We start from the raw sequence: 25901 nt of genomic DNA on the forward strand, positions 1-25901 counted from the left end.
AAGACCAATATAAATGCAATGTAGTAGTAGTAGTAGTAGTAGTAGTAGTAGTAGTAGTAATAATAATAATAATAATAATAATAATAATAATAATAATAATTGCATACACAAATTTGCCATAAGCAATCTATCCTTTCTTAGAACTGGGCCTAAGTGTCCACAGTACTTTTCAGTGTAGAAACCAACGTCATTTTGTTTGACATCAGACCAAAGATAAGAAATAAAGATGGTTGATTAAGAGGTGTCAGTTTCTGGAAAGACTGGGAAAGAAATCATGCGACGCAAAGCTTGAGCCGTGGTGCTCCTTCCCCGCCCAAATAGTGGTGCAGAGGGACTGATCCGCTAGCCAGTTGTCAGGAAGTGAGTTTATATCCAGCCCAGGAGTGGGAGAAATGGCTTCTTTGAAAACAGAAGGTAAAGAAAATGCGCTGCGATGTCATTTGATGCCTGGAAAGAGTGGGAGAAAGCTATCCAAAGAGTCTTGGCTCCACAGAGAATGGGGGCGGATGGCTGACACCATCCACAGTGGCTGGCTGGGCTTCAGGATGAGCCATGTGCCCCACATGTCTCCTGGCAAGTTCGATCTGTGCTTATATATTACTTTAGCATTCCTGCTGGCTGCAAAACCCTTCCGTGCTCTAGGCAGATAGGCTAAACGCTATCCATTCGTTTATTTGTTGGCTTTGTTCCCCACCTTTTTTCTTTTTTAAAGAGCTTGGAGTGGCACCACTTTAAAGATAGGACCCTGTGTGCAGTGCATAACAACAGGGGTGGGTAACCTGCGGCCCCCGAGCTGATATCATGTGGCTCTGGCCGAATGTTGAATGCTGCCTGCCTGTGTTCAGCACAGACACCTGGCAGGAGTGACCTGTCCCTTCTCTGAACACCTGCTGGGCTGGAAGGGAGGGAGAGAAAATAGCAAGGCAGAGAGAGAAAGGGGTACCCCACCTGCTTCTGTCTCAAGCCCTAACCCTGGCTAAAGCACACACGGTGCCAACAGGTAATCCCCGCAGATTACCAATGATGGGATGCGGTTCCTGTCTGGGGCTCAGCAGTTTGTCCATCCCTGCATGATAACAATGGGAAAGGGCAGAAAGCAATGTTTTCATAATTCCTAGAATACTGGCTTTCTGCCAGTTTCTTTGTTTTGAAAAAGGGGCGAGGAATGTCCGTCCTGTGGGATAGGCTTGTGGTATCCTGGGATCCAGTCCACAGTCCCTCCTCCCCAGCTCTGCTCCTCTTCCTTTGGCACTTTGGTGCAGAAAATGCCCCAATTCCCCGCAACACCCCTAACACACACACCTGGGTGTCTGAATCCTTCTGAGTGCATCATTTTCTCTTTAGCGATTTGAAGAAAGCCAAGGCCGTGCTAACAGCAAAACAGCCTTTTATCAGGCTCTGCAAAACTCTTTGGGTGGAGAAGATGCCAATCCTGCCATCCTGGAAGCAGCCACCTGGTTTTATTCTCTGCAGCATTCCTCCAGTGAATATGCCTCGTTTTCCAAGGCTTTGGAAAATGCCACTCGGTAAGAAATTCTCTTGCAATATTCTAACACACTTTTTATCCTTAATTTCCTAAAGACTCAGGAAAGGAAAGGAAAAGGAAGGAAGAAAAGCAAAGTATGTTTTCTCTTTGCAAGCAATTACTCCTTATACGTGGGGCCTGCAATGAATTGTTGCAGCACGAGGAACTCCATGCTGTAAACTGTTGCAGCATCGAGGCTTGATCCAGCCAGCCATGCCTGTTTCAGGATAATTCATTCCATTTCCCACCCACCCAGCTCCATTTTCCACTTTTTCCCTTTCCATTATGTGACCGTGCCTGGGCAGTGCCACTCTCCCATGGAAAATCTGCCCATGGAGAATAAGTTTGCCTTCTTAGCGCCTTTCACACCTGTCCTTATCCGTAATTCCACTGCTGATTCAACCAGCAAGCTAATCTCTTCCCCAAACTCCATGCTGGGTTTTTACCTTTAGTTATCAAAATGATGCTTGGCTATTTAAGCAACCAAGCATTCACTGATGGCTTTGATTTGCACGCTTATTTGTTTGCTCATTCACTTTTCTAAATGAAAGGATGTTTGAAAATGCTGCTGAAGTCCTCTGAAAAGGGTGGGTACAGGGACCATGGGTCCCAGCTAGTGGACACTGTGCTTGGCTGTGCATTGCGGAAAAACTAGCAAAGTCCAACTTGTGTTACCTTGGGCTTGAAGAAGACGGAATTGGTGTGACAAAGAGGCATAGGAACAGTACATGAATGTGTTGATGATCTCCAAATTCTGTTTTGAAGCTTGTTCATATCAGGTGACGGCTTTGTTTTTTGTTTTGTTTTGTTTTTGCATGAAAATACCTGGGGCATATTTCCCCAGATGGAGAAACAGATGAGTGCTTTCTTCTCCCACTGTCTAAATAACACATGTGTACATTTTTCTCCAAAAGCATACATAGTTTCATGCACATTTTTCATAGCTGAACAAGCTGTCATTTGCATTTTTGTGGGTTTGCAAATAACAGTGCGAGCTCAGAAACGTCTGGACTTCAACTGCAGGCTGCATTCAAGTTCATGTTCGATCCGGGAGCATGGAAAAGAATTTCTGAAGCGATTTTTCTAGTGACAAGCGGGTGAGAAATGGTGACTGACGAGGCAGTGCCCATCTTTTTCGTGTGCATTTGTGCATCCTGACCTCGAGCTGGGCCTTGGCATGCCTCCACTTGGGAAGGTTCTCTTTTTGTAAAGGCTGCTGCTTTCAATGACGGCTTCCCTTTCATAGGTCCTTCAGCTTTCCCCGCAGTAGCAAGCAAGTCTCTCAGGCATGCGCATTGAAAAATAATGCACATACACACAAAGCTAATTTGGGATCTTTATAGAGGAAACGCTGGGTGTCTATTGCTCTAGATAGGCCTTGTGGTAAAAAAAAAAAAAAAAAAACAGGCCGTAGAGTTTGGTTTCTTCTGTAGATGATGACTGGAGTTTGAGGAGGAAAAGCTGTTTGTTTATCATTCAAGAAGGATGGATCCTGTGGAGGAAAGCAGGGAAATACAGCTTTCTCCAACTCAAGGGCCTGACAGAAGTTTAGGACTACAGTTCCTGGCGTTTGTGGCCAAGGTCATGGTTGAAGCTGGTGGAATGAAGTCCTAAGCACCCGAAGGCTGCCAGGTTGAGGAGAACCATCGTGGGAGAATAATGGGTGTACAGCAGTTTCACTGCACTTGATAGAGGGAGCAAACTTGAGATGGGGCAGCAGATTTTGATGTCTGCATGTAGAAAGTGAAGCCTTCAATAAGATATATTAAAATGATGCCTTATCCTGGAATAAAATAAATCATGGCCTGCAGTCCTTCTGGCAAACTTTGATGGGGTTATAAACTCTGAGAAGGAAGTCTGAGCGGTTACGCTGTAACCCACGCATACTGGGTCTTGTGGCTGCAAAGTATTTCTTTCATTTTCTTTGGCTATTCCTGTGTGCTATTTTTGCAGGTTTCGATCTGAATCCATAATAAATACAAACCCCTCATGAACCCCTCTCCAGGATTTCAATTCCTATTCATTTTTTTTGCAATGGCTTCCCACCCAGCTTCCATACAGAAGAGAAGGCAGGACCCAGAGAATCCTCGAAGTATAGTGCACTTGAACTATGCATGAAGTATAAAGCCCCCGCACTGCCCCACCCCAGGTGCGGCTAGACATTCACTGCTTAGGTTTTTGTTTTCATTTCAGCAGACCTTCCTCTTCCACGCTGCCTTACCGCCCTCAATTAGAGCAACGGGTTTCTAATCGCCCCACCCTCCTCATCAAAACATTTGTGGAAGGCAAGAAGTGACTGGAGTCAAAATGTAAACAGAGGCATGAGCTGAGGATGGGCTGGGAGAAAAGTCGAGTTCATATCTGCCCCATTCCCCCATCCGCCTTTCTTCCCCTCTCCTTTTCTCTTGTATGTTGTGTCTTTTTACATTGCAAGCCCGCAGGCAGGTGTGGTCTTGTTTTGCATCAACTGTGCCAGGAGCATTTTTGGCAGAGAAGAGGGATAGAAAATAGTTTCGAAAGATACACAGACAGCCCTTCAAGCCCCTTTCCTTGAAGGAATCTTTCATGGCAGAATTCCCACTGATCTGAGATGGGAGATAGCAGTGAGGATGGGCATTTCTCCCAGAGATGGACAAGCCTTCCATCACCCACTTCAGGGCTGGGCAAAGCCCTTTCTCCACAGAAAGCAGGTCTGGGGTGAAGACACGCATCATCTTTCCCATGGCGGGTTCAGAGGGGAGCTGATTCAACCCCATCTGATTTATGGCCTGCAACCTTGCAGGCCTGAGTCCTGCAGCAACCTTCCTGGGCTTCAGGAACTTTTCCCAGCCAAATCCAAGATGCCAGAGACTGGGTGTGGGATGCTCAAGCCAAGCAGTAATGCCCTCGCCCTTAAAGGATGGTCATCGTTAAAGGCACAACCTCATGCCTGTTTTACACAGAGACAGATCCTTGTAGGGGAATGGCTGGGCAATGCTGAGCAATGGAGGAGAGGTAGTGAGAGCCTGGGATCCTGGAAGATCCTAATCCCCACTCGCCCATGGAGCTCACTGGGTGACTTTGGGCCACTTCCATTCTCTCAGCCCAACCTACCTCACAGGGTTGTTGTTGAGGGGAAAAACTGGAGTAGAGGAGGACTGCCTTGAGTCCATTGCAAAGGAAAGGAATGGGGGACATCATGGCCTTTGTGATGAATCTGGGACTAGAACCTGGATCTCCCAGGTCCCCTGTCCAACACTAGAACCATCACACACATTGGCACTCAACTGAAAATTGAACTCCAAGCCCATGTGCCAAATCCAGCTCACCTGGGGTCCCAGTCCAGGGCTTCAGGAATCTCCAGAGAGCTCCTGCCCTTTTCCCCAACCACCTCAGTTTGGTGGTTTCTGGCTTTTGCACATTTTCTCCTGCCACCCCTTCTAAAGGCCTGGCTATCAACAGTCAGAGCTTTACAATGCAGTGGGGTTTGCGGCACCACCCCTTTGGAAGGGTTGCTGAGCACCACTGACCTGCTGCCCCAGAGAACTTTTCAAAAGGAATTTGGCCCACAGGCAAAGAAGGTTCCAGAGTGCTGCCTCAACTGAGGATGCATGGAATTGAATGTGGGATTGTCCTGCCGAAGGGCAGACGGCTCTGCAACGGATCCTTTTTATGGGGCCATCTTAATACAGCTGCCAAACAAGCTACAGGTTCATTTCATGGCTGCAGTTTTGAAGAGAGTCCTTGAAATGTTGCTTGCAGCAGCTGCAGCAGAAGACAGACCTTGTGGTTTAGTGGCTAGAGTGGAACAGAGACCTGAGAGATCAGCTGCTAGTCCTCAGTAGACCATGAACGTCCCTGGGTGGCCACTGGCTGCTCACTGGGTGACTTTGGCTCAGTCACTGAGGAGAAGATGGAGCGGTGGAAGGATTGTGTACGCTGCCTTGTTCCCTGAAAAAGGAAAATTAGAGGGGTAGAATAGAGGGCCTGTGTGTGTGTAGAGGTTGGGGTGTTGGGCTGGGGACTTGGGAGATGCAGATTCCAGTCCCCACCCAGCTGTGAAGCCCACTGGCCATCACTTTGGGCCCATCACTGACTCTGTCTGACCTGCCTCGCAGGGTTGCTACGTGGATAAAAGGGAAAGGAAGTAATATAGATGCAAGACTCCACAAACCTTGGGATCATAAAGTCATTGTGTGGAAAAAGGATAGGAAGATTATGAAAGCCACCTTGGATTCCATGGAGGAAACAGCAAGATCTAAATATGTTCATAAATGTTAAAAAATGAAAGACTGCCAGAAAAAATCTACACAAATTGCAAGTTTCTCTTGAGCGAAATAGCAGGACAGAATATCAACAGACACCTATATAGAAGTGTACCTCCTCCCGCGTTCTCCTTCAGAATTTTCCCAAGGCAGAATCTGGCAAAAATGGGCTTGTGCCCATTTTTCCTTTCAAAATGATCTCTGCATTGCAACATTTTGTGCCCATTTTTCCTTTCAAAATGATCTCTGCATTGCAACATTTTCTCCCATCACAAGCCCCCACTATGTTAATACTTCAGCAGACAGGAAAATGTGCTTGAAAAGCCATAGAAAGAAATGGTCTTTGGAATCTCTAATCAAGCTGGTCTGAGGCCAACACATATAGAGAAATGACTCATATTGCTGAGAAATAGCATTGTTCCTCTTCTTAAAACAAAATTAGAGCATCTCCTTCCTGCGTATTTGCCTCTTCCAAAGCCACACAGATGGTTCTCAACTTTAACCTCTAGCAATGTGAATTCCAAGCATTTCTCTGAAGCTCTGAAAATCTCACATTCTCAGCAGCTTCTATAAACACTAGCCATCAAATTTCAGAGTCGAAAAGAACTCCCATTTTAAAAATAGGCATAGCTTATTATAATTGCTGAGCATCACAGAGTGATCAGGCAACCGTGTGGTTTTGTGGTCTCTCCTACATGAGAATTTTCAAAGCCTAAAATAATCTTGCAGGAATTCATAGGAAAGGGCCTAGCATATGTTTCTAAGAATTTACCGTTCTTTTCCAAAAAAGGCAGCTCACTTCCTTCCAACTTGACAAAATAAGGATGACAGGGCGATGCTTTCTTTCCCATCCCTTCACATCTGTGAGACAACAGCTTCCGTTAACCCATCCTTAGAATGGCCAATGCCCTGAGCTATGTTGGCTGGGGATGATGGGACATTTAGTCAAGCCCCTCTGGGAGACACCAGGTTGGGGAGGGTTGAGCAAGGCATAGAGGAATCGGAGAAGAACTTAAGGCTTTCTAGTTCTGGTGTAGCAATCTACGTTACGTGTAAATGTCCCTCTATCTTCAGGAGGTCATTTGGCACTTACCCCTTTCCTTTCCAACTCTTCCTCCAATTCACCTCCCCGCTTCCCAAGTAGTCCCACAGTGGTGTTCAGCATGCAGGGAAGCACGCATTTGGAATCCTGAAAAAAAGAAGAGATTGCTGCGGCACATGTGAAACGGTGAACCTGAGGGCAGGGAAAGGGTTGAATGTCTTTTCCCTCTGCTCCTTTTTTAAAGCCAGCTTTGGTAAATGTTTTTGTGACACAGTAACTGTAATGCAATGAATGACTGGGCAAGAAGTCAGGGCTCCCAATTGTCCCAGGGGCCCCTGACCTAGAAGCTCCACCCTCTCCAGGGAGACATGGAGTGCCTCGTTCACAGGAGGCATTCATGGAGAGGGTGGATTCCTACCTGTCAGAGATCCCGGGGTGGCATTCTGCAGTGCAGGCCCTACACTGGCTGGATGACCTCCGATGTTCCTTCCAGTTCTGTGATCCTATTAACAAATCCATCACGGCACCCCCTTTTCTGCAGAGGATCCTTGGAGAGTTCCTGGGCACACAGTGGAATCACACATAGCACCTTCCAGAGGTGGGGCATTGCAATCGCCTTGTATAAATGAAGCGCCCCGTAGAAGATGCCAAGCAGTCCTCCAGTGCTGCAGATTGCAGGGGAAGGAAAACCAGATGCCAGGGAAAGGGGGTGGCTCCATTACTGACCACCTTGTGGATTCCCAGGCAAGCTTCCAGGGACCCCCAGACCTTCCCAGTAAACCACCAGTCTGCTCTCATCATACCTGTTCTTGGTTCCGGAGCAGGAAGAGAAATGCTTAAAAGACCCTTTGAAGTTGCACGCTCGCTGTTCCTAGCATGGGATGCAGTTTCCTTTTCTGTTTTTCAGCGACCGCTTTATCATTTGTCCCACGGTAGACATGGCCAGGCACTGGGCTGGTAATGGCAGAGGGAATGTCTTCATGTACCATGTCCCAGACAGCTCTTCACTGAGCAGGTAAGAGGATGAACACAACTCTGTATGCACTGATCTTAGTGGCAGGTGGATGAGGCCAAGGGTTTAAATTAAAGCACACCTGCTTGATCCTCAGACTGTAAACTGAGACTGTAAACTGGGAACCAACGTTTATTGGTCCTCAGACTGCAAAATCCCCAGGCTTCCTGGTCTGTTCTTTTCTGTTCCTTCTTTGGGTGCAGGGTGCTGTCTTTACCTAGCATCACCCAGGTGTGACTGTGACTGTTTGGGCCACAAACAGAGGCGGCAGGAAGGGATAAGGTGTGTGCTTTTCCAGGCACCAGCACTGTGGCTTGACTCGGATGGAAACTCAGGAATAACTCAGCTAAAGTCGCCCTGAAAACAGCTGAAAGGAAGGCTGTCTAGTTTCTCTTACTGTGGCTTCAGAGCTTGTAAAACTATTATGTGCACCTCTCATCCTCCTGTGCTGCTCATGCTTAACCAGCGGGCCACCTTCTGGGGAGTCCGACTACTGGATGTTTCTTGTGCCTGCTGCGATCTCAGCAAAAATTACTCCTATCCCTGCCTCCTGATTCTCTTTTAAGTAGAGATGCCCAGGGCTGAGTTTGGGACCTTCCAGAGACAAAGTGGGTGCACAGCTGCTGGGCTGCAGTTCATGCCCAGCCAATATTTGTCCATTTAATCTAGTATTGCCTGCTCTGACTGGCAGCAGCTCCCCTGGATTTCAAGCAGGGAAGAGCTGTGGCAGAAGGAAAAGGCTGCAGCTCTATGGCAGAGCTTTGTCTGCAGGAAATCCCAGGTGCAACCCCCAGTATGTCCAGCTAGAACGCTTGCCTTAGACCCGGGAGAACCAAGCATTGCTGCCAATCAGTGCAGCCAGTGAGGAGCTAGTTGGGCACCCTGCTCTGATTCAGTGGCTGGTTTCAAGCAGCTTGAGAGTCCACACTCAAGGCTTCAAGTATGGGTTGAGTGTGGTTAGTCCGTGAACTGCAGGTTGTCCTTGAAACATGGGTTGTGTTGTCTGAAGCCAACCACACTAGCAAACCATGGTTTGTTACCCACAAATAACTCTTTATTGAACCCAACACATTGCAGAAATAGATTTCTGTCATTGTACTTTCCATACATGCTTTGTGTAGTTTTTAGGAGTGTTTTAAAATGTTAATACTTTGAAATGACATTTAGGTTATGGCCTCTGAGGAAGGAAATGTTTTTTAAAAAGCATTGGGCTCAATGCAGTTTTTTTCCCCAGACACCTGATAATATCTTCTATCTTGCTTTGAGACATGTTAGTAACTTCTCCTCTTGATATTTCATCAGTTCTCATCTAGGCATGTAAATTAGCATATGCAAATATGCAAATAAGTACTCTCTTTTGTCCTCTTTTATGGTGATGCATTCCCCCACCTCCCCGCAGTGATACGTAAGAGATGCCTAAACCTATACATAGCTACAACTCAAGTTAAATGGGTGTCCTGGGCCAGCCCCACTGAAATGACCCCCCAAGTTGCACAGGGGCATAACTGTGATCTTACAAAACCCTTTTTTCAACAGATGTTTCCAGTGGATTTTCACCATTTAGGGTGGTGCAAGTGACTAATTTTCAATTCGATTTTAATTCTACCATTTACATTTAATTCATGCATATCAAACCTAAATTTTCAGAATGAGGCATGCTTTTCCGTCCAGAGATACATCTTTTGTATAAGTATTCGTATGTCATGTTTTTCTGGAAAGCAAACTGCTGATAGGTCCATTCCCATCCAGAGTGGTAGGTGCTTGAGACTGGAAAATCTGGTAGCTTGTTTTCTCCCACCGCTCTGCAGCAGTGTTTCTTTTCAAGTAATTCAGCTATGAAACCAGTCCAGGCTTGATGCCAGCGCTTGGTCACACGCCCCAAGAACGAACACCAGCTCTGGTCAGAAGTCTCCTTTTATTTGCTTGGCACAGGCAAGAGTTTCAGACCATGCGGCTGAACTGGGCCCTGCCAGCAGTTTAATTCACCCAGAATGCCTTGCTGCATGTATGTACAGCAGGGCATTCTGGGGAAACAGGAATTGTGTTGATGGCGGGTGCAATTGCACAGGGCTGGTGCACCTCTCAGCACTGCTGAACACCCACCGCTGTTGGACACCCTCTGCTACACCCCAGCAAGGCTAGCAAGCTTATGAGGGGACCATCACACCGGGCAGGTGACCTGCTGGGGGCAGCTTGTGGGGTGGACCCTGAGGGCAGTTTGTCCAGGGTCCCTCAGCGGGCGAGGCAGCCCCGAAGCCATGCTTAGTGCTTTCCTTGTCTGCAGAGCACATATTCCCAGGCTAGCCTTCTGAGCATCTCTGTGGCAAGTATCAACCCTATTTGTTTCGGTAGCAACATTTTCGAGGCAGCCAACCCTGCTACCAAAAGAACCCACTCACCAAACATGCGTGTTTTGAAGCAATTTGGCAGCCTTTTGTTCTTGAGGCTGCATTTTGCTTCTCCTTCATCTCTGCTGTATGTGCAGCAGGCCATTCAACTCCTTCTTCACATGGGGCCAAATTGTCCAACGATCTCCAAGTCCACTTTGTCTGGTCCTGTTTCATTGCTTTGCTGCCATCCCATGTCGGACCTCGAAGCCATGCTGAGAGCCAGAGTGGTGTACTGGTTAAGCAGGCTCAGGGACTCAGGAGATCTGGGCTCTGGCCCCCTCTCAGCCGTGGCACTCATCAGGTGACTCTGGGCCCGTTGCTGCCTCTCAGCCTGACCTGTCTCACAGGGTTGTTGTTATGAGGACAAAATGGAGAGGAGGAGAACCTTGCAAGCCAACTTGGGTTCCTTGCAGGAGGAAGATAGGTGGGTTATGTACAATGTGCTGGTGCTGGTGGTGATAGTTCCATCTAGATCAGTGTTGACACTGACTGGCAGCAGCTATCCAGGGTTTCAAGAAGGATACTTTCTTAGTCCTACCTGGAGATGCCGAGAATTGAACCTTGGACCTTTGCATGGAAAGCACATGCTCTACCACCTTTCCTGGCTCTGTCTTTGTGTCTGCCTTAAGAACGGCTTCGTGGAAGGAGGCTGGCTGGAGTGATGGAGTGTGAACCTGCACTGAATCCACGTTGCCAAAAGCTGCTCTGATCTGGGAGGAAATTGCAAGTGGAAAATCCGCATAGAAGCAGCTTCCTTGCTTGAAGGAGAAAGTTATGGAATTTCCATACTGTAGAAAAGCAGTCCTAGTGGCCCCTCTCTGCCAAGCTGATGTGGGTTGGCAGACGCAAATGTCTTAAAGACGCAGTGCAGAGCTGCTAACCAGGCTCCAGAAAATGCTCGCAGCGTCTTCAGGAATGGTTTTCCAAGGCTGCAGGATTATGGCTGTGAGGCATGGGGGGTCCACAGCTTAGTGGCAGAGTACAGGGGTCACATGCACACGGACCCAAGTTCCATCCTTGGCATCTCCAGTTGGAACAAGGTGGTAGAACTTGTCTTGAGAGCCAAATTCTGGTTTGCAGAAGCTCTCAAAAGTCACCTTCCAATGGGGTTGGGAAGGGGGACTATGCCTTTCACAAGGCAGGGTGAAAGGTAAAGATAGGAACCCCAGAATACCCCATTTTAACCTAAAGATCTTACTGCAGGTGTCTAAGCTTAAGCAGAGGACTTAGTTTTTATTTTTTAGTTTTGGAACAGGGAATAGTGCACAGAACTGGGAAAACATTAACTGGCGGACACTCGGGAAAACACTGGGACTTGGGAAGGGGGGCTGGCCATCTGAGGAACCGGGGTGGGGCCTAAAGTTCCGCACCCACCTGGCTGACAGGCAGTTCTTTCTTCCATCACCAACTCTGGTGTCTCACGGGAACTTTGAACTAAAGTGCATGTTATCTTCGGCACGCTTTAGCTGCTCAGGGACAGATTGGGGGTTTTGGCTGCTGCTGCTTTGGAGATTCACTTTGCTTCTTCTCCTTCTTCTTTGTCTCCTGCTCATGAGTTGAACATCTCTGTCACATTCCTACATCCCACCTTCAGAGCAATGGGGTGCTTGTAGGGTTCTGGGGCTCAGCTAGGCTTCAGATTCTGGAGATGGAGGTAACAAAGTTACTTAGAAGTGTTTCTGCAATGCATGTTTTATGAACAGGCTGAGCAAAAGAAGGGAATTCACAGCATTAAAACTGCAATAGAGTCCTGGTCACCATCAGATTTCTAGGACATCCATAATGCTATAAGTTTTCCTGCAGACAGAAAAGTCCCTTCCTTTCCAGAACCAATGCAGCACACACTAACTTCACACTACATGTACAGATTTCATTCCCCGCCCCAATCTTAAAAAGCAAAAAGCACCTTCAGCGCCCCTCCATTTATCTTATGCTTTTCCTTAAAATATTTATAATGTTTTCTGGGTTTATACTATTCTTAGTGCTTATAGCTCCTTTTAATGTTGCACCAAAGCAAAGCTAGATCTACTGATGGTTTCTCTAGAATAAATGGCATTGTACTAAAAGAGGAGACTGCTTTAAAACTAACTGGTAGACATTTGTGTTTGTGGTTGGCATCCAGAACACCTGCAGAACCCAAAAGAAAAAAGATGATGGGCTCTTACTGCTTTCCCCCAGCCCATGACCCTCATCCTAACCCATATCTGCAGGCACTACGCTGCACAAACACCAAGCCATCGAGTTCATCCCAGTGCCCCCTCTCGCTTGACACCCGGGGTGAGCACCTGCCTCACCCTGTCCATAAAGTCAGGTCTGTTTGGTGGAGGAAAAGATGATTCAACTCTGCCATCAGCTGCACTTCCTTGGACCAATTGTCAGACTGGTGCTGAAACACATCGACCACAAAGTGACGGACTGCCAACTGCCTTGTGTCAGGTATTGCCTCTTCTCACTCATAGCGATAGCACCACTTATAGAAACCATAGAGTCATGAATTACAGAATAGGAAGGGATCATAGAGTGGTACAGTTGGAAGGGGCCATGAAGGGCACCGGGTCCAACCCCCTGCTGTTGCAGGAAACCAAGTTACTCTAACCCACGCAGATGACTGTCCAGTTTATTTTTGAATGTCTCCAGTGTGGGAGAGCCCACCACCTCTCTAGGCAGCTGGTCCCACAGTTGCATTGCTCTGACAGTGAGGAAGCTTTTCCTGATGTCCAGCCTGAACCTGGTTGTCGCAACTGGCATTGGTTATTCCATGCCCTGCACTCTGGTATCATCAAGGAGAGATCTCAACCTTCCTCTTTGTGACAACCCTTGAGGGACTTCTGGAGGGATACCAAGTCCCCCCTCAGTCTTCCCTTCTCAAGGCTGAGCATGCCCAGTTCTCTCAGTCTCTCCTCACAGGGCAGTGTTTCCAAACCCTGGATCATTTGTGTTGCCCTCTGCTGGACCCTTCCTAGGTTTTCTTCATCTTTCTTAAATCTTGGTGCCCAGAACTGGGTACAGTATTCCAGATGGGGTCTGACTAGTGATGAATACAGGGGAACTACTGCTTCGTCCAACTCCATACCATAACCACCTGCTTCTCTCCAGTCCTCTAGCCCTGACAGCAGTAGCAAACTTCGCACCCAGTTTGTCATGTATTGCTACTCCACATGGTAGTCTTTGGGAACCTGAGTTGCTCATAACAGAATCCAAACATCTGCCCCTTTATATATACTTCTCGAAAATCTTGTACAGTCAGATATAATTTTCTACAAATCCTTGCAGAGCTCAAATGACTTCTGGGGAGAAAGCAGGGAGCGGATACTGTGGGGAGAGAACTGTAATCTCAGGCACAAGGGAAGAGGTTTGGTTTTCCTATAAATATTTGGAATTGGTATATATGTAAACACATTATTTATGCCGTGCTGCCAAAAGACATTTGCAAAGGATGACATCTGAGCTGTTTATATTGTATGTGAATTAAAAAAATACTTTGCAAATGATTTGCAAAGAGCTCATCAAACTGCAGTATTAACGGCATTGAATGTCGTATTGCATATGGTAAAATCCTTTCAACTTTGGCACTTGACTGCACGTCTGTTTTAGTCTTAGGTTTCTGTTTGAATAAGGGACATAGTACTTGGCTGACTTTTGCAGGAATACAGAGCTCAGATGAGGCTCCCCCTTCTTCTCCTTACTTTGTCTGCAAATTAAGTTAGTCTCAAACTGAACAAGGGTTCAAGACCCCCATTCATGCACTGTGCTTCTCATGGCCAGATTTCATGCCACCATCATATCTCTATGAACCTTGCAGCCTCATGATCAAGGCCAGTCTTGGAACTACATTGACCTCATGCATATGATTTTAATATCATTTTGTGAACTGCAGCTGGGTAGAAGCTCAGCACAGGGAATCTCTAAAGCACACCGCACTAACTCTTCCAGAAGTCTTACACTGACAATAGAATGCAAGCAGTGCATGTGCTCATTAAATATCTAAATGAATCACAGCTATTCTTTATTTCGGAAAATTCAGAGATTCAGAAATGTGAGCTCACTAGGGAAAGCTCACCATGCTTACATCCCACAGAACTCTGGTTTTAACTGTGCCTCTGTTGATGAATGAGAATATCAGGAGACCTGTGCTGGGCCAGACCGGATGTCTGTCTTGTCAGCATTTTGTCCACAGAGTGACCAGCCAGATGCCTGTGGGAAACCCACAAGCAGGCTGTCCCGAGCTCAGCCCTTCCCTTGTTGCCCTTCGACTCCAAAGCACCAAACAGTTCCTTTGCAGTGCAGATCTGCATTGGCACTTCTCAAAGCCACTGTAAAAACCCTCTAAGCATAGCCCCTGCTCATATCAAGAAAAAGAGTTGAACCCAAATGGGGCACTTCTCCACCCTCAGGGCAGCTTTTCTCTCTGAACACCTTGTCAGGGGATCAGGAGCCCAGGCGAGGCAATGTCTCCCCCTCTTCTGCTTCTTCGACCCTTCCCATCCCTTCAGAACATTCCTGCTGCCCTGCCTCTGACAGTGGAACTGGCAAGTCTCCATCAGGACCAGGAGGCATCCGTAGCCTCATTTCCCATGAATTTGCATTTCCCACTTCCCTCTTTTTCCCTGCCACAAACCTTCCCTTTTTCAGCTAACTAGAGCCCCTTGTTACATCCAAACAAGGGGGATGTCAGTTCATTTAAAGCATGGTTTGCTCATGAGCCACGACGGTAGGACTCAGTTTGATGGAACGCATCATGATTTAAACAAGGTAGAATTCACTGAGTTCTGTTGCCTCCATACAGCCACTGAAGGGCAACAAAGCAGAAGGGGATGCACAAGCTCAGGGCTCCACATAGCAGTGGGGCAGTGTGGTTCTTTCCACCCCAGTGGAAAGGGATGGGGCAGAGCAGTTGACTTTTTGGCTCTCTGTTCCAAGTGCTGATCTCCACCTTGGAGCCCGAAGAATCCCTGGGTCCCCAGAATCCTTGCCCAGGACCACAGGGTCTCTCCCTTAAACACTTTCCTTTGAGTCTACCTTTCTGGCAGGCTGTGTTGGCCGAGTCCAGAAATGCAGTTGCCAGCCCTTCTCCCACCTTGCCCAGCAAGGAAAACTGGCAGGGAGCATGTCCCCTTGGGGTACAACTGGGTGAAAACACCCAGGCGCTTTGTGTCACCACACCTCACTCTGCCCCTCCACAGACTTGGTCTGTTTAGAGCTCATCAGCCTCACAGCTGCCAAACAAATCTCCACCTTCCTTCCAACATTGGAACAGGGAAGGACTGGAAATCCCTGCCCAGCTGTTGTGATAATCCACATCTGCTGCTTCAGAGCAGAGGGCACCCGATTCACCATGTCACAAAGAGGAAGATCGGGATCTCTTGCTGATACCAGACTGTAGGACATGGAATAAACCATTCAAGCTGCGGCAACCCAGAACCAGGCTGGGCAGCAGGAAAAGCGTCCTCAGTGTCAGAGCAATACGAATGTGGAACCAGCTTCCTAGAGAAGTTGTGGGCTCTCCCATGCTTGAGACGTTCATAGTGAAACTGGAGAGCCCTCTGAGTGGGATGGTGTGGCTTGGTGTGCTGCACCAGGAGGGTGTTGGACCTGATGTCCTTCATGGCCCCTTCCAACTCTACTCTTCTATGATTCTATGACATGAGCATCACTGCAGATGCCTGAAACTCCTGCAGTCATTGCATAGCTCTCAGATTGTGGGGCGGGCAAGATCTAGGTTCCCCATGTACCCCACGCTTACCCCTTCATAGAAGGAAAGACCTTTCTGAAATGAGTAATTTTTAGAAGCCCTTGGGGCAGATCAGAAGAATTACCTCAATTCTTCCAACTCCCTTCCAAAGAACTGGAATAATTTCTGAACATATGTTCATCCATAAACAAATTTGTGCTTCGTTGATTCCAGGCATGTCCAGCATCTATGGCTTCCTGGATCACCTTCAGATCTGGCTACTCACGCCCCAGCCAGCAAAGACCAATTTTTTCCTTCACAAAGAGTTCTCAAAAGGTGATCCATGAGCCTCCCCCCCATGCTAATTTCATCTCAGCTTCATTCCTAATGATTCCATCATTCTAATGGCATGATGGCTGCTTTTCATTTTTTAATGAAAATGGCAACTCAAAAGACCGCCAAGCAAAGTTTACAGTGTACAGTTGAGCAGCGATATGGTTTACATCTGATTATATCATTTCCTGATGTGTTTGATTTCTATTTTGAATAGCCAAAACCCCAAACTATTCACAAGCGCAGCTAAAATGCAGAAGATGAGATCATACGGTGCCAGACAATGAGGTCTGGGAACATTTTGTGGAAAAGAGTGTGGTTAGAGGGATGCAGTTTATTCAAAGAAAACGCTGACCACTGGTATCTAGAGAATAATTCCTAGGGTGAAGCAATGCTGATTTAGGAGCCAACAGGCAAGGAGCCCTCCATGCTGACCCCTAACCTGTGTGGGGTGGGGTGTATAAGCTGAGAATTCTCTTAGGATGCACCTGATATTCTGTACAAAGTAGACATCGTGGCAGCCTTAGGGCAGTGGGTCTCTGCTGAGATGTAGCAGCAGTGCTTCACTGCATGGAAGCAGCCTCGAGACCCATGGACGATGCTCCCAGGAACCCACACGTTCCGTGGGTCAGCCTCACGTCCCATCATTGCACTGTGAATTTGTTTCTTGGACCGTGCATGATGGAGTCTGAGAAGCATAATGGCGGCCACGAAAGAGGGAGGATGAGTCCGTAGTCAATGTGGTGTGACCAGCCCTTCACCAGGGGTTGCCATGGAATGAGGGCCCCAGGCAAATGCACTCTGGAACTGATTTGGTAAAGTGATTTTAGCTGGTTGTGCAAGGAAAGGCCTGTGTTGGGAGGGTCATTGCCAGGGGAGCAGGCAGTACTGAGCCAGATGGGCCCGTGGCTTAGGAGCAGGACCAGGACCAGCAGCAAGCTGTCACTGGGCAGCCGGTCACCATGACCTTAGCATCCCAAGAAGCCCCTCTGCCCTGCCACCAGGGGCCGGCAACAGCTCCCTCAACTGCCTCCAGGGGGTCTCTCCCTCAAGGCTATGGAAGCCACCAAAGAACATCTCCACACACACCCCCATCCCCCCCCCACACACACACACACATTACCATCCAACAAACCCAGCCTTGGCAAAGTGGGTGTAGCATAACCCAACTCAGTATAATCACATGGCATGACTCTAATGGCTCTGGTGTAAGATGTATACTGTGGCAGACGACCTGTTTTTCAAGCCATTATTCATGATAAATCACCACTTCATAAATGCCAGGAAGGGGTTTTGTGACATCTTGAAGACCAGATAGTTAACCTGGTATGTCATCAGATCTGTTGCCCCGGTCAACAGCCCTCCATGCCATCCCACAGCTAGCCTTGAATCTAGCTAGACCTGACAGCTAAGCTCTGCTCCTTTCCTAGTTCTGTGAACAGTGTTGGGTCTGGGATTTTGAGGGCTCCTGCATGAGGTCCCTCGCAATGGACTGCTTGCCCTTGGTAAGCTTGTGAATGTGTGGGAGAACGAGAACACAGCCGCCAACGATGTTCACAATTGCTCAATCACGCATCTCAGAGAAAAAGCCGTTCAGAATTACACAATTTTAAAAATGTGTGATCTCATGCTTTAATCTAGGGGAAAAACTATGCAACTGGAAAAATAAAATGCTCTCTTTCTTGCCCTTTTCCTGTTTGGTCACACTGAATTTGCAACATTTCTCCACAAGCCAAATGGCTGTCATGGAAATGGAAGGAAAGGCTTTGGAGGACTTGGATGAACATGGCTTGTTTCCTGTCTCTACCCAACTAGAACACGGGGGTCGTCTAGCAAAGCTGCTTGGCAGTAGGTTCGAGACTGGCCACCAGCCTGGTCATTGCCTCCCAGAAGTGATGGCCACCAATCTGGGTGGCTTAGAAGGGGACTGGGCAAAGTCCTGGGCAAGTAGGCTATGGATGGCTACTAGTCCTGCTGGCTCAAGGCTACCTCCACTATCAGAAACAGAATTCCTATGTACACAGTTGCTGGGGAACATGGGTTGGAGGGAGCTGCTGCACCCTTTTGCAGGTTTTCTGTGGGTGGTTGGTTAGTGCACAGAATGCTGGACTAGATGGTCCCCTATTCTGAGGACTCGGGGGGAAGCAAGAATGCAGAGAGCTAGATGCAGCTTCCACATGCGGACAAACCTCTGGATTCCAGATGCAGTGTTATCAAAACAGACATTACACTTGGTTTCATGCCTTCTTGGGAGCTTTCCCGAGCTTCTATTCTGATCTGGCAAGTTAGTTCTAACGATGTCACAGTTGTGGTTATTTCATTGAATGAAACTACTCTGCAAATGAATGGTATTAGCACGAAGAGGCCTGTTTTCTCTCCCTACCCACTTTAAGCCCTTGCTATTTTAGAAGCAATATTTATGGCAAACTGCCGTGATGTCAGAACGAAAACAAGCGCATTGTTGTTAAAGCAGGAGCATTTCGCTCTGATCTGATTTAATCCTTGTCAAAATATTCAGAGATGGGAAAATATGCTTTAATCCTGTCTCACCTCTCTCTCGTCCCTTTTGTCAACTGGTGGCAAATAATTTGCTTCCCAGTGCCAGGCTCACAATATCTCCAGTGCCACTTTGCAGTGATGGCGTACATGGTCATCCAGTGATATGCCCATCATGCACATCTAGGCTAGTCAGTGAGCCAGTGACTGGGACCCAGGAGCCATGGGATGAGCTGATCGTTAGGGCTGAAGATTAAACCAGGAGGCAGAGTCAAAGCACAAGCAAGGAGCCAAGACCAAAGGATATGGCAACACACTTGCACTCCGGAAGGCCTTGTTCCTCATGCAAACTTCCTCAGGGACAGGAAACCCTCTTCTATGTCTTCCTGTTCAGTGGCCAGCCAAGGTGGGCCTGATCGTATTTCAGGTTCTGAGGCACTGCCACCCGCAGTTCTACTGGTCACCTCATGGGGGAGCTGCACCCAGATCCAGCAGCTTCTGGCAATGGACTGCTGAGGCAGGGTCCATATTCTTCTTGTGGCCAAGGTCCATCGCTCCTCCATCCAACCTTTGCAGTTGGGTCTCATTCCCTTTGGGGTCCACGATTGCCTGCTTCTTTGCTTCATTGATAATATCCTGGAATATCCTGTCTTCTTGTCCATTTGGGAGCACAAAGCAGAGCTCTTCAATCTTCCTTGTGACGAGAACCTTTCTCTAAGGGCAGTATGATCTTGTCAGCTTTAAGTTCTACTCCTTTGCTAATTATACCTAACACGGCATTTGTGCTTTTCACAGTTGCTGCCCATTGGATCAACGTTTTCATCAAGCTGTCCACCACAACCCCAAGGTCTTGTTCTTGTCCAGTCACCACTCATTCATGTCCCATCAGCCGATACCTGCAGTTGGCATATTTTTCCCCAGCATGTACCCCTTTACATTGGCTTACACTGAACTGCACTTGCCGTTTTGATGTGCCTATTTCCCCAGAACAGAGAGATCCCTTTGAAGCTCTTTTGCAATCCTTTTATGTTCACACTTCTACTCAATATACCAATGAAATGCCTTGTTACAGTCTTTTCCAGTCTCTCTGTTTCCTCTTTTTTCTTTTTCAGTTCAAGCCTGGAGCTCTTGCCTGATGTTCAGTATGCGTTTGGGTTGCCCTTCTATCCGCAGTACGAAAACCAATATACTCTAGAAGAGAAGGCCCTCTCATTAGCTGTAATGCAGTATCTGGCCAACTTCATAAAATCTGGGTGCGTATGAAGTGTTTGTCTTGTGATCCCAAGAGCTGCATCATGAGCATGCCAGAACTTCTAAAGCACACAATGAGCTGTTCCCCCACCTATGCTCAAATGTAGAAGAAGGTTCCAACAGAGCAACTTGGAAGCCAACATTCAAGATCCTCTGGTGGGCATGTTCATGTATGGGGAACATCTACATAACAAGGCCAATAGAGTGTGGTCATAAACATTTGCAGTCAGGCCAGGCTTCCCCCAAAATCTGCTCATTCCACTTCGCTTTTGTTCTAATTCACTTTCACCTTTGTGGGTCTTTCTCATATTTAGTTGTGATGAGATTTAGCCAAACTTTGAGTAGTTCCATTGAAATCAATGGGCTTTATTCTAAGCCTGACTAACTGAAGTGCTGAAGTGCTAAAGTAACTTCAGTGTTTTCATTCCACGTATGACTGAGTCAGGATCCAACCCATAGCACTGTCAGTGAAGGCAAGATTTTTGAAGTAGCAAAGCACACTGATTTGAAGCACTTTTCCCAGTCCTCTCAGAGCTTTGCAAGACAGCTTGGCTCATTTGCAAAACCCATTTACACAAAGTTTCCTAAATCTGAGCTATTGATGAACACAGATGAAATATTGCAGCACCTGCAGTGAGTTACCGTAAAGAGGAATAAAGAAAATTGGACCTTTTGGGAGTCAATCAGAAAAGGAAAACAGAAGTAAGTGTCATCTGAAACTGTTGACAAGAACTAGCCTAAGAGGTGCTCATCCTTGTACAGACATATATGATTTTTTTACATTATTAGACTCCAAGGACAATTTTTGAAAGTTCAAAGTGGTTTAAACCACTGTACTGCTGGACTGGTAGATAGAAAGGTGGCCGGTTCAAATCTGCACAACGGGGTGAGTTCCCGTTGCTCCGTCCCAGCTCCTGCCAACCTTGCAGGTCAAAAGCGTGCACATGCAAGTAGATAAAAAGGTACCACTTTGGTGGGAAGGTAACAGCGTTCCGTGCACTTTGGTATTTAGTCATGCCGGCCACATGACCACAGAGACTGTCTGCGGACAAACACTGGCTCCCTCGGCTAGGAAACGGAGATGAGCACTGCCCCCGAGAGTCAGGCATGACTAGACTTAATGCAAGGGGAAACCTTTCCCTTTCCCTTTACCCTCTGATTCTAGTGATTACTTCTTTGCCATCTATCTTAGGAGCATGCTGTTAGAAGGGACCTCCAAGGCCACCTGGCCCAATGCAGGAAACCTACTGCTGCACCATTACTTTCAGCCTCTTAGTCAATGAAGGAGACTTCTGAGGCTTCCTTCCAAGGAAGGGGGAAATTATTGTAAAGCACAAAACCGTTCCATCTCTGTATCCCTTTGTTGGCTTAGACCAACAACAACCTAGTCTATCATAACAACTATCAATAGAACCATCTTTTTGAATGTGTCCAATCCATTTTCAGTGGCTCACTTCCCTTTTTCATTATTTTCGTGGGCTTGAGGGGAATTTGAAAACAGGATCCTCTCCCACCTTAATTGAGAACTATGCCCCTAGACCAAGCTGCAGTGCACAGAAGGAAGGCAAATGCCACTCCCTCTCAGGTGGGTCAACAAATGTTGCATGGACTGGCGGGACTGCAGGCTGGTGAGTCAGAATGAGCCGCTTCCTGTTGCTTTCCGCAGAAACCCAAACAGCCCATACAGATTCTCCAGAAAAGTGACTGGAGTCACCGTGCCTTGGCCTCTGTTTCGAGCAGACACCGATGGAGACAACTATAAGGAATTCACTGCTTCCTTGGAGAACCACAAGGGGCTGAAAAAGGCTGAATGTTTGTTCTGGTCAGATTATATCAAAACACTCCAAGCTTCAACAAACTGTAAGTGCCAAGACTACTTACATATATGTATAATTGTCCATGCATTTTACTCGTTGTGGGCTGATGTGCACGAACATGGTGCCTTCTCTACTTTTAATGCATGAAATGGCACGATCTCCTCCAGAATGCTTGGCTTGGCATTGGTGGGATGAGGCTTCCTCCATAGCTCAAGATACTTACTCACTTACAGCCTTTCTAACCCATCCACCACTAGCGACTTGGGACAGCTTACAATAAAAGATAGCATGCTTCCTTCCACCACTGGCTCTTGGCGTGCCAGGCATTGTTTGGATGGCCATGGAGAGCAGTGGTGTTGCTTCATCTTTCTGTGCGAGGCACAAGCAGGATTCCCCTTGCCAGTGATGAAAGCTACGTTACCAGAACTGCAGCTCTGAAGCATGGATGCCGGGCATCTTTCAGCCCAAGGGTAGGATCAATTTCAGAGACGCTCTCAGAACACTGCATTCCAGTGCTGGTTGGGCTGAAGGCAGAAGGGGTGGAGTCAACGCACCCCATCCACCAGCGTTTATTAGCTTAAAGCACTCACTTCCAATAACAAAGTGTTCAGAGAGGTATTTGGACCATTTGGAATGGGGAAACCCCTGCCAAAACAGGGAAACTATCAAATTATTGGAGAAATGGGGAAGGGACTGGAAGGACATGGCAATGTGTGGAGCCCTAGTGGGCCATATGGGCACCTCATGCTAGCCAGATTTGGCCCATCATCCTGAAGTTCAATGCCACTGCTCTAAACAGTTTGTAATCAGGCTACTTTTTATCCTGGAAGGGGACCAACCACTGAAATCATCCCTAGTGGTACTTCTCTGGGTGGTCCTTCTTCTGGAGGCCAGTGGTGACAACAGAATGGAAGGTCTTTTCTGTTGATGGGACTTCCACAGAAGGCGGGAATCCATCTGACACCATGGCTATTCTGCTTTAAGCCTCAAGCCAAAGCTTCTCTGGTTTGCTTGGGCAATTTTATTATATGCACTGGTTGCTTCACATTTGCCTCAGATCTTGCATTTTGCCCCAGGGCCTATTTTGCAGCTGTTCTTAGTCGTACAATTGTACAGGATGGAAATCTGTTTTTATGTCCAGTGTCTGTTTTTTATTTGCTTGGTTGACATACAATAGCCCTGGATTCTAGTTGTGGGAGGAAGGTAGCATATCATTTTTGAAAGGAAGTAAAGTTACCTGCACAGATTCCCTCCTAAGAGGGTGCCCAGGGAACACTGTGCATTGGATGTAAACAGCTGTTTCAAAAAATCTTGCAAGCTTTTGGACCAAGGTGTCCTTCCATGAAGCACGCTCTCGTGATACGGACTTTCCTATATGGATTTTGAATTGCAGCATTTTCTGAAATCACCCAGCTGTGTCATAAGAACATAAAAAGAGTCATACCGGGCCAGACCCAAGGGCTCCCTATTCCTGCATTCTTTGTCCACTGTGGCCATTCTGATGCCCATGGGAAGCCCTCAGCAGGATTAGAACTCATGGTTCCCCATCAACTCGTATGGAGCAACCACTATGCCTCTCTGATGCTAGAAGCACCAAATCACCATAACCGCCAGTAGCCATCAAAACCCTTATCCTCCACGAGTGGCTAAGTCCTCTGCTCCAGGTGGCGGGCATCTCCACATCTGCTGGTGGAAACTTGGAAGGAAGGTTAACTACTTGGAAGGCCTTCTTTTATTTGTCTAAAATCTTCTGCCATTTAGCTTCTTCGGATGACCCAGTTGGTTTCTGAGGCATCTGGATTCTTTCCTCAAGAACCATCATTATGCATCTCTGTCATGTCCCACCACCACTCGCTATTTTCCTAAGCTAATGAACTCTGAGTGTTCTCATCATTCTTCACTGGGGAGTTCAACTCAGGCCCTCGACCCATTCTAGCATGATTTGTTTTGGATTTGGATTATTCACTGCGAATGAATGCCCGGCATTTATCCATTCAGAATAAACAGTGAAGCTCATTAGCTAGAAGCTGTTGCCTCACTGAGAAATCATGCTTTGTGTTAGCCTCCTTCCCTTGGGTGATGCATCTTGTTTGTGTTGTGGTTGCAGGCAGAGGAGAGGAGCCCCCCGCACGCAAGCTCAGCGATGAACTGGCTGCGGCTTCTGTTTCGACAACCACGCAGGTGAAGCCACAAGCAGACAAGGTGGCATATGACAAGTAGAATGTATGTAGCATGTTGACCTACTCTGGACTGATGGGAAGGAATCGGAATCTGCCACACCTAAGAGGAGAAATCATGTTGTTGTAAAATAATGTCATATCCATAATGTCTTGCTATGATGTTGAGTGTGGAAGCAAGAAAAGCAAATCCAGAAATGGTGCAGGCATCATGCCATCTAATTGATGGCACAGGTTGCATATTGCAGCATCAAACTGTAAACACAGCACTCAATAAAAATATTAAAACTTTGAAATATGATTCTTCTTCCTTATAGTCCTCCAAATGACATCCCTCTAAAGTGAATGCATCACCTTTAGTGATGGGTGAACTCTCGATGGCTTGATTTGGCGTCAGTTCTATGAGCTGTATCCAATGTTAGTCCTACTCATGGTAGACCCAATGAAATGAATGGGACTTGTTAGATGATGATGATGATGATGATTTTCATTTCTATTGTTGTTGTTAGTCGCGAAGTCGTGTCTGACCCATCGCGACCCCATGAACAACATTCCTCCAGGCCTTCCCGTCTTCCACCATCCCCCAAAGTCCACCTAAGCTCACACCGACTGCTTCAGTGACTCCATCCAGCCACCTCATCCTCTGCTGTCCCCTCCTTCTTTTGCCGTCAGTTGTTCCCAGCAGTAGGCTCTTCTCCAGGGAGTCCTTCCTTCTCATTAAGTGGCCAAAGTATTTGAGTTTCATCTTCAGCATCTGGCCTTCTAAAGAGCAGTCAGGGTTGATCTCCTCTAGGAGTGACCAGTTTGATCACCTTGCGGTCCAAGGGACTCGCAGGAGTCTCCGCCAGCACCAGTTGAAGTTCTCTGCATATAGCCCTATTCTTGGATGAGAGTTTGAAAAGTATTGGACACTGTCCTAAATCAGCAGGCATCTTAGGTGAGGGTTTGTCGTTAGTTTCTAGAGAGAGCTCCTGAGCTCACAACTCAGAGCACATGCACTGAGAGTGCCCCTCATTTTTATACCACCTACCTTCTAAAAACTTGCAGTTGGAATTCAGCATTCCCTTTGGAGGACCAGCCATGCCAGCGAGGCGCATTGAAGTTAACTGTGCAACACATCCACCTACCCGTCCACCCAGAGGAACACAGGAGAGTCTAGGTAGTAGAACATTTTTATGTGTGCTCCTCCAGCACAACCAGCTTTGGAGTTCATGAAGTTGCGCAGCAGTCAAGGGGATTCATCCAGTAAAGGGGCAACATTGCATAACTTCTGTTCATGCTCATACCAAAATTCTGGCTTTGGGATGCCAATTTGTTGAGCATTGGCTATGTATGCTCAGAATCTCAGTTCATCCTAGTACCTTGGAGGAAATGGTACTCAGCGCATGCTAGAGTGAGGCTTTAGGACCTAGGTGTACAAGAAATGAGGTGGTGGCACATTATGGTTTAAGGGAAAAGTTTTCTGCCTTCAGTGCAAGAGGTTTGGAAAGAAAGATGTGACCTACTGAAACACCTTTTTGGTGGCTGAAGTCTATGGAAGCCCACAAGGAGGATACGAACAGAAAAGTACCCAGGTTGAAATGTCAGTTCAGGATGCTGCTGAATCAATAATTCATTTACAGATAAAGGAGAAATCAGTTCAGTCATATTGTAATGGTAACCTGCCTAAACTGACATATTCAAAATGCTATGCACAATGAAATCCAGTTATCCTTCGAAAGTTGCACTTTCCCAAATTCTGCAGTGGAATTTGCCAATGAAAATGCATACAAAATACATTTATTTGGGAAATTGACATAAACATACAATATGTTAGAAAAACTCATGTAAGAATGTGCATGGGGGGGGGGAATGTACAAAATGCATGTAAAGTGTGAAATGTTCACAAAAAGCCTAATGCATTTTCATGCAAACTTGTCAAAAAAGCTCAAGATTGAGAAGAC

At 47.0% G+C, this 25901-nt stretch overlaps 1 protein-coding gene across 1 annotated transcript in view; it reads left to right on the plus strand.

The window, feature by feature from the left end:
• TG (thyroglobulin) overlaps positions 1-24254 on the plus strand; it is a 155591-nt gene extending 131337 nt beyond the window's left edge. The window contains exons 44-48 of the mRNA XM_044450405.1: positions 1345-1526; positions 7719-7826; positions 19832-19966; positions 21631-21824; positions 23889-24254. Coding sequence (XP_044306340.1) covers positions 1345-1526; positions 7719-7826; positions 19832-19966; positions 21631-21824; positions 23889-24001 — 732 coding nt within the window. The 3' untranslated portion in view covers positions 24002-24254. The remainder of the gene's footprint in view (positions 1-1344; positions 1527-7718; positions 7827-19831; positions 19967-21630; positions 21825-23888) is intronic.
• Positions 24255-25901: the final 1647 nt, after the last annotated feature.

Source organism: Varanus komodoensis, unplaced genomic scaffold (genome assembly GCF_004798865.1).
Source record: "Varanus komodoensis strain SLA01 unplaced genomic scaffold, ASM479886v1 scaffold66, whole genome shotgun sequence".
Lineage (NCBI taxonomy): Eukaryota > Metazoa > Chordata > Lepidosauria > Squamata > Varanidae > Varanus > Varanus komodoensis.